Raw genomic sequence first — 8,468 nt, 5'->3', positions numbered from 1 at the left:
ACATCACTGCAAGTTGTGTGTCTAATGAGGAAGCAATTTTATTGTAAATTGAATTTTCACCACATGGTGAAGGTGGAAATTAATGACAAAAATACCTGTTGCGGCTATTAGTTTCCTGCGACGCTGCAATCAGGTCTTCCATTTAAAAAGAAGTGTCTGTGCTAATTAGCAGGGTTAAAAATACAGTTCCAGCATCTGGCGACCATCTGGAATTACTTTTCCCATCATCATACTGCAATATTTGTAAAATCCTGATCTGTCCTTCCTCATGATGATCCATCTGCTCATCAAATCACGTAAAAATCGATTTTTTTAATGGGCACAAATGGCGCGCGCTGATTTGATCACGGTAATGAAATAATTTTGGGGGAGGGGGTTGATTTCGTGGATTTAAATGAATAAAACGGCTCCATCATCATCAGCGTCAGGTTGCCGAGCGCCCGAGCCGACAAGCACGTCAAGTCGGCACTGGTGCAGACCAGAAGTCGATGTAGCTGACTTTCAAAATGAAATCACAACCGCTGCTTAACCTGAGCTCATCTTCTGTGCTTTTATTTTGAAGCAAAAGGCGAAACGAGTGCATCCGGACTGACGCGGCGGTGTGACGCCGACCAGGGGACAATTCAAAACGCGGGTGGGGAGTCGCGCACTCGGACCACATGCCCACGACATTCGATCTCCCGTGGAGCAAGACCACCTGAAGCGTTTGCCGGGCTGTCACCGCAGCAGACCGTCGAATCAAAGCCGAACCAGCAGTGTGGGGTCTTTTTGGTAAAGAATGGGCTGCGCGATATCAAGTCTGGGCACAAAAGCGGAGTTTGGAGAGAGGAGCGCAGAGGAGGAGGAGGATGCTGCTGCTGTGTATCCCAGAGAAGATCAAATCCAGATGATCAAAGATTCCTGGAAAGTTATTCGGGATGACATCGCCAAAGTTGGGATTATTATGTTTGTCAGGTAAGATGGAAAAAAAATACTGTTTTAAGTGTTGGACGCTTGTTAATATTTCCGTAAACCTAGTTAATTTGCACATTAAAGCGCGTTTCCAAGGAATACTTACAAATATAACGACAGTGCCAAATGGACCTGTAGGCTACGAAATAAAATGTCATAAATGTTTAACCTCATCATTCGGCTCAATGAAACCCGCAGAGACCTGCTGGATCCTTTATGATGACGACTTGACCTTTACATGCAGGGGGGGTCCAGTGTTGCTGGAGCGCCGAGCATCCCTCTGCTCCCTCTCTCCCTGACCGACCGCTTTCCACACGGAGGGCGCCCCACCCCTCCTCCAGCCCCCCCCCCCCGTCTTATCACTTCACATCACATCTTGGCTGCAGGTCTGCGCCGCGGCCATGCAATTAAAGCCATCAGGAAAATGCGTTTTAGCAATTACAACGTTGATAGCGGGCGGGGTTGGAGGCAAACATGTTTGGCCTCTGGCTGGAAAACAAATGATGAAGATAATGGTGGTGGTGGTGGTTTGGGGGGGGGGGGGGGGGGGGGTCAGTGACTGCAGCTCGCGTAAACAGACAGCTGAGCCGGTGTCGTCCAATTAAAACCTGGGTGCCCGCTGGGTAACCTCAGCCTGGTGCAGAACTCGGTGGCGTGGGAATACGTGAGCCTTATGTGGGTCAGGTCCGCCGCAGAGACCCCCGACTCCCTCCCTGGCCCACCAGAGCAGCATCGCGCCATTGTCAGGCTCAATGGGAATCACCTATTGTGCGATTAATTGCGGGTTATTGAAGGCAGGAAGGTGCTCCACTCTGATGTGACGTATTGGATCACGTGACGGCCCCCTCTAAACTATGCATTCAACTTGCTGTGTGTGTGTGTGTGTGTGTGTGTGTGTGTGTGTGTGTGTGTGTGTGTGTGTGTGTGTGTCGCGCTAATGTCTACTCTCACATCCTTGAGAAGCGACTCACAATGGAGCAAAATAACCAGCTGAGAGCCACGGGACGGAGTAATAAACCGCCACCAATTTCCCGTCTTTTCCATCCCCAGCTGGTGAGCGGGGGGGGCGGGGGGGCGCACACTTTTTGCAGGCTGTAAGGAAATGCGTCCTGCTGACATATTCAACAAGCACGTTTATGTTGTGACATCTTCTGCTGGAGCTGTCGGTGCTCTGGCAGCAGTCTGACGGAGGCCGTCACGGCTTCTCCAGCCCCTCCGTCCACCTGTCAATCATTTATTCATGTCTGTCTGTAAACACACTTTTATTCACACCGTCACAGGCAGAGATCAGCAGCAGCAAAGACCTGTCACACGCAGCCTCCAAGGCCACCTCCACACCTCCCCTTCCCCTCCTGCGTTTCCATTTTACGAGCAATTCAAACAGACGGAGTTTGGCTCAGACGTGCGCGCCGGGTCGTAGGGAGAAGCTCTCACCCGGAGGGGGCTGGAGGCTGGAGGCAGGGGCGCTCGCTGATTGGATGGAAACGCGTTGTAAATTTCCGCTTAAGAAAACTGATTGGGGTTGAATCAGAGAGGAGACGCCATCTGACCACGATCCGGGTGGTTCATGTCGGGGTAGCGCGTGAAAAAAGAATCTACGGACTGATTGCGGATTACAAGGGGTGGGGGGTGGGGGGGGGGGGGGGTGGGATGAAGAGGGGGCAATCAGATCTCTGCTCAGAGGACATGAGGTAGAATAAACCGTCCCGCCACCGCGTTGATGAGCTGCAAACGTCCCAGCAGAGGTCATGTGACCCTGAACTGTCCATTCCTGAATGAACTCTCTCTCTCCCTCTCTCTCTCTCTCTCTCTCTCTCTCCCTCTCTCTCTCTCTCTCTCCCTCTCTCTCTCTCTCTCTCCCTCTCTCTCCCTCTCTCTCCCTCTCCCTCTCTCTCTCTCCCTCCCTCTCTCTCTCGCCCTTTCTCTCTCTCCCTCCCTCTCTCCCTCTCTCCTCTCTCTCTCCCCCTCTCTCTCTCTCCTCCCTCTCCCTCTCTCTCTCCCCCTCTCTCCCTCTCCCTCTCTCTCTCGCCCTCTCTCTCTCTCTCTGTCTGATTACAGGTTGTTTGAGACTCACCCCGAATGCAAAGACGTCTTCTTCCTCTTCCGAGACGTGGAGGACCTGGAGAGGTTGCGGAGCAGCCGGGAGCTCAGGGCGCACGGCCTGCGGTCAGTGGGCGACTCTGACAATGTCAACATGAGGCCTGAGCTGAGCCCAGAAGGCAGAAGCCACACCGAAACTGGTTTAGACACAAAGGTTAAACACGTAGAGCGCAAATAAGTTTAAAGACGAAGCCTCTCAGCCCTGCCTCGTTCCACTGTTTGTTTTGGGAAATGTCCGTTCAGAACGAGTCCGATTATGTATAATTTAATAGCAGTGACCGCAGCTCAATTCAATTTATTGCAGCTTTATTTATATAACTGGGTTACAGTCTAGATGGTGCATGCAACGTGGTTTGCTGACATTTTCATCGGTTCTGTTCAGGTTTCTGTCTTGTTCATGGCATATTTAAAAGTTTTCACGGAAGGTCAGTCATGTAGGTTCTCTACATGTTTGGTTCGCTTCCTCAACTCAAACATGAGTAGAATGGTACCAAACCAGACGACTGAGTGCAGCTCACCTGAACCCAAGGTCACCATTCTACATTTTATGACCTTGATACAGTAAATATGGGTTTCAGTGCTGTGATTGGCAGATGAAGTTAGCTTGTTATTGGGCAGCCACCTGATATTATGGCTGCAGCCCCTGATGGCGAGATGGCAGCAGCCATACTGCAGGACTTTATTAGCCATGTCTTAAGCCATCATCAGGTATGGATCTGTTGTAAATATTGACGACTTGACAAATTACATTTTTCATTGATTTGAGGTTTTTTACATCTGCGGAAAAGTGCAGCTTCAGTTCCAGCGGCTGCGCCTCGATCATAAAGGTGGTTTATGTTATTGATCCTCCAGGTCACTAATCAAGGAGCAGCAACCTATAATACTTCATGAAGTACCTCCTCTCTTACACACACACACACACACACACACACAGACACACACATGTTGCAGTGATGGTAGGGTACAGCAAAGAAAAGTGATCTGTGGTGATTTGTGCAACAGAAAAATGTATTTTCAGGGTACAAAAACCATTATGCAATCAGCTGTCCCTGCCATGAACAGCAGCGAGAGACACAGAATCGATTGTGTGAGTGTGTGTGTGTGTGTGTGTGTGTGTGTGTGTTTTCAGGCTGTTTCATTGTGAAATGCCACTGGGCAAGAGAGAGGGGTATCACACAGGTTGACGGTGGTGCTGCTGCTAATTCACATTAACAGGTGAACTTTTATCTGCCTCCCTCTCTTTCAGGGTGATGTCTTTTATTGAGAAAAGCGTGGCGAGGCTGGACCAGCAGGACAGACTGGAAGCTCTGGCTGTGGAGCTGGGGAAAGGCCATTATCACTACAACGCTCCACCTAAGTATTACAGTGTAAGACCCCCGTGACCCCCCAGCACAAGTGAAACCACGGTTCTTTTGAGCCTAAGCACAGATTTTACACACTGGATACAATGGACTCGTGCACACATGCACACTGAAACACTTGATTTGAAAAACAAGCGCACACACAAAAAAAGCCTCTTTTGAATGATTTCCCAGTATGTTGGAGCTGAATTCGTCTGTGCCGTGCAGCCCATCCTGAAGGAGAGGTGGACGTCTGAGCTGGAGGAGGCGTGGAAGGTGAGAAGGTTCTTGTTAGGTGCACGCTTGGACTGGTTTGATGCGCGCAACCAGTGAACAGGAGCCTGTTGAGTAAATGGGAATGTGGCCCCATCATAATGTGACATCTCTCTGACTCCCTGTGTGTTACTACCTAGAGGCCTAGAGTATTGAAAATAGAGCTGATCAAGAAAACAATTCTAGAATGTACTTATGTTCACTATATGTTCACTACTACGGCGATAGTTTTAAATTCGTAGGGGGAAAAAATAGTGTTATTAATGTTAGAGAGGTTCGTCTGCACCAAAACCCGGTCTTTACTGCCCTCTAGCGGATCTGGTGGTGTATCGTGGGGAAAAGTTTTGGTTCAGCACTCACGTCCAGATAAATAGAATCTTTTTAAAAAAAAACCAAAACTTTCAATTTCTATTAAATGTTTTGAAAAATGCTGACAGCTCTAGAATTCACCACAATATTATTCCAATAATGCTGAAATGCTAATGCTGGATTGATTTAATGATTTCTAATTGGCTAATGAAGGAGGCTAAATGGATGGTTTTACAGGGACAGAGAGGATGAACTATTAATTAATAATTAACTATTAATAGTGGGTAAAAAAGGATAATTCAATGTTTGTACTAACACAGAGCTACTACAGCTACTACCAGTCCCAGAGTGTGGACTGGTCACACAGGGAAATGTATTTTCAGTAATATTTCATTTTTAAATTTTCTTTCTGCTCCTCCAGATATTTGGGGCAGAAGCTTTAGCCTGTTTTCTATGTGCTGTGTTGATGCAGACCTTGTTCCAGTACGTGACCGGGCTCATGAGAAGGGGCTACCAGGAAGAGTGCTGTCGACAGCGCCACCTAGCGCTCTCCCCGAAGAACAGGCCGGAAAAGAGGAACACTGCTCTATGAGACGCCTTTTCAACTGTCTCACTGGTCCGACACAAATGTGTTTCTGTATATACCGTCTCCTTTTGTATGTCACTCATGTCAGCCCCCCCCCCACTTGTATCACATAAAACACACTAAAAAATATAAGCTGAGACTTTAAACAATTCACTTTATTTCTGAAATGACATTCTGCTGCAGGATTCAAGAGAACGACAACACAAATGGTTGAAAGGAGGGAACGGCTGTCAGAAGACCTGCTGCTTTATTTAATCGAGAGAAATTCTATGGCGACAGCCGTTCACTTATTCCTCCAAAGACAATTCAACCCCGTTAGAGACAAGAAATTAGACAATTTTATCAATTTCACCCATCTTATTTAGATGAATCAACACATTGTTAACATTTGTACAGTACGTTATGAGCTGTGTAACAAACGAGGCCTGGTGTGCAACTGTGTTCCAAAACGGGGAAACAACATTTAGTGTAGTTATGATAAACTAAAACATAACAGGCCCATAAAAACTGTAAAGCAGGTTCAACTCAAGTCAGTTTTGAGGGTCTTTTATATTTTATGAGTAAACCAACAGCATTTCCAATTTAGAGAAAAAAAGTCATTAAATCCACTGCCTAGATGATTGAACATTTTTGATTGAACTGAAACAATTCAGGCCAAATCTAAATATAATAAAAGTGTGTGATTAACTATTGTAAATGGCAGCTGATCACTGGGGTCCAAAGGTTTGTCTCTGGCTGTATTGGGCACGGTTCCGAAGCAGAAATTGTGGAGAGTCGATAAAGTTGACCCGCTTCTTCCTGATACCGAGTGATCCTCGGCTTCCGTTTCAGGTCACTGATGGCACTGTTCAGCCAGTGGTTGAGAAATAACCATGAAAACAATAGCATAATGTAAAAAAAAAAAAAAGTCACCAGGTACTTTCAGCAGTTCTGAAGCCTCAGGTGAATGGGAAGCAAATCCGATTAGACGAGGCCTTTCCCTTCTCCACTGACAGCACAGGCCCATCCAAGACCATATCTAAGAGTCCCCTGCTCACTGGGTGGCTTTGGTTTTCTTGCTTTTGCTTTTCTTATCTTTCTTCTTGAGGCCATCCATGTGAGCTCTGAGGAGGTTGGAGTACGCCTGCGAGGAGAAAGTAAAGGATTACCACCACAGGCCCAATCCAGAGAATCTTCCCAAATGACCCACTGAAAATAAATCTTAACGTACCATCTGAAACTTGATTACTTCTTTGGTGGTGACCTGAGGCAAAGATTGAGAATGAAAAAGAAAAAACACTCAAATCTAATAGCAAACACAGAGGGCTTTAATGTCTTTCAAGTCCACGGATGGTACAATGGGAGCTCACCACTGTGCTGATCTTCTTTTTGCCATCTGAAGCTCTGATGAGACACTTGTTGTCTACTGGTTCAAACGACTCCGAGTGGCCTTTCCTGGGTACCGGCTTGGTCCTCCCGTCATCTGGAAGAAAACACTTACCATGAAGAAATGCTGACCTTGAAAAGGCACGGCACCGTTTCACGGTGGGACTTGACACTACTTACATTTCTTTAACGTGATGACGACGCTACCAGATGTTCTGCACTTTTGGAACAGCCGTGTGAGCTCGGTGAGGAACTGCAGGGAACAAGAGCAAGTGATCAGTTCCAGGAAAATGGCTTCAGGTGATCTTTGCACCATTACTGGCGTCTGTAAATTCAGGTCCAGTATATTAGCTGTTACCAATTCCTCCAGATTATTTTAAATAACAGAAAGGTTAACAACATTCTTGCAGGCTAACAGACTACAGCAGTTTTATTCAGAGCCTGTCGAGACTTTATACAAGCGTCACCTCCATCTGGTAAGCACGTAATGTTAGAATATGCTCCAATACTTGACTTTAAAGTTAAGCTGATAATAACCAACAATACAGTGGTAACATACGTCATAAAATGAAGTTTTATTTAAAAACGTGAACATTACACAAGGTAGAAAGCAGCGATGTGCTGCTTAGCTTAGTTTACAACCAACCACCTCAAACGAAGAAAATGCATTCAATCTTCTTGCCATCTTTTTTAAAATAAAAAACTCAACACCTTACTCTATTGTATACCATAATATAACAGCGGTACTATATAATTAATTCATCGCACAAATCAAAAAACTTCAGTCTGCTAGCAGTTCGGCTAATAAGTCAGTGTGCCGACTACCCTGTTAACATTGAGCAATGAGCTTCTTGGCTTATAGATGGGGAAACATTCTGTCAGTTTCTCATTCTATTAAATGTCAACAGTCTGTCACGATATGCATTTTCGTCTTACCGAATCATTTTCCAGAAGCACCATGATTTTAACGTACAATCAGCTGTACTGTTAGCGTCCTGGCTACAGGCTACATGAAGCACACGTACTAGAGAAGCCAAAGCTCCTCCCACAAATTTAACTACGGGATGCGCCTGTTGTGTCACAGCGCCACCCAGCGTCCAGGAGTGGAACACGATTTACCGCCATGACGTGAACATAAAGCGATATGTTTCCAGCGATAGCACATCTACACGTACGCAACACTAGTTATTGAATGATAGGTTCATCACCTCTACAATCTATAACGCTTCAAGCTTCTTACCCAATCTCTACTTGTGAATAAAACACATAAAATCCAGCCAGATCCAAACCTTTCTCCAGAAGCACCTTGATTCTCAAATTGGAATCATCGTCCATAATCTCGAATAGATGCAACTACATTGATAATTCTATGATCTCTGCCTAGTCTCTCTTCTACCTGTCCTCCCCCTTCTCCTCCCTCTTTACCGAGTTGGCCATTAGCAGGAGGGTCCCCTACATGAGCCTGGTCCTGCTCAAGGTTTCTTCCTGTTAAAGGGGAGTTTTTCCTTGCCACTGTTGCTTGTTGGGGGTCAGGCCCTGGGATT

The 8,468-nt window shown here is 46.3% G+C and overlaps 2 protein-coding genes across 2 annotated transcripts; one reads left to right on the top strand and one right to left on the bottom strand.

Moving 5' to 3' along the window:
• The first annotated feature begins 591 nt into the window (after nucleotides 1-591).
• Nucleotides 592-6,154, top strand: xgb (x globin). Its single transcript, XM_057011839.1, has 5 exons — nucleotides 592-954; nucleotides 3,010-3,117; nucleotides 4,298-4,418; nucleotides 4,587-4,667; nucleotides 5,446-6,154. Exons 1-5 carry the CDS (start codon nucleotides 779-781, stop codon nucleotides 5,563-5,565), a joined length of 606 nt encoding a protein of 201 aa, XP_056867819.1. The 5' UTR covers nucleotides 592-778; the 3' UTR covers nucleotides 5,566-6,154.
• On the bottom strand, nucleotides 5,694-8,002 carry srp14 (signal recognition particle 14). The gene is made up of 5 exons (XM_057011848.1): nucleotides 7,861-8,002; nucleotides 7,105-7,177; nucleotides 6,909-7,021; nucleotides 6,770-6,802; nucleotides 5,694-6,682 (listed from the first exon to the last, which is right to left on the bottom strand). The coding sequence occupies exons 1-5, from the start codon at nucleotides 7,882-7,884 to the stop codon at nucleotides 6,593-6,595; spliced, it is 333 nt and encodes a 110-aa protein (XP_056867828.1). The 5' UTR covers nucleotides 7,885-8,002; the 3' UTR covers nucleotides 5,694-6,592.
• Between the last annotated feature and the right edge of the window lie 466 nt (nucleotides 8,003-8,468).

Source organism: Takifugu flavidus, chromosome 16, assembly GCF_003711565.1.
Source record: "Takifugu flavidus isolate HTHZ2018 chromosome 16, ASM371156v2, whole genome shotgun sequence".
In the NCBI taxonomy this organism is placed as follows: domain Eukaryota; kingdom Metazoa; phylum Chordata; class Actinopteri; order Tetraodontiformes; family Tetraodontidae; genus Takifugu; species Takifugu flavidus.
The sequence above is the reverse complement of the archived record's forward strand: the minus strand, read 5'-3'. Positions and strand labels throughout refer to the sequence as shown.

What these genes read in the sequence shown, in the direction of transcription:
- xgb (XM_057011839.1), top strand. Translation starts at nt 779, where the DNA reads ATGGGCTGCGCGATATCAAGTCTGGGCACAAAAGCGGAGTTTGGAGAG. An exon ending in CTCAGGGCGCACGGCCTGCG is followed by an intron (nt 3,118 to 4,297) that starts GTCAGTGGGCGA and finishes CCTCTCTTTCAG; the next exon opens with GGTGATGTCTTTTATTGAGA. An exon ending in CTCCACCTAAGTATTACAGT is followed by an intron (nt 4,419 to 4,586) that starts GTAAGACCCCCG and finishes ATGATTTCCCAG; the next exon opens with TATGTTGGAGCTGAATTCGT.
- srp14 (XM_057011848.1), bottom strand. Translation starts at nt 7,884, where the DNA reads ATGGTGCTTCTGGAAAATGATTCG. An exon ending in TGCTTCTGGAAAATGATTCG is followed by an intron (nt 7,178 to 7,860) that starts GTAAGACGAAAA and finishes TGTTCCCTGCAG; the next exon opens with TTCCTCACCGAGCTCACACG. An exon ending in CGTCATCACGTTAAAGAAAT is followed by an intron (nt 7,022 to 7,104) that starts GTAAGTAGTGTC and finishes GTTTTCTTCCAG; the next exon opens with ATGACGGGAGGACCAAGCCG.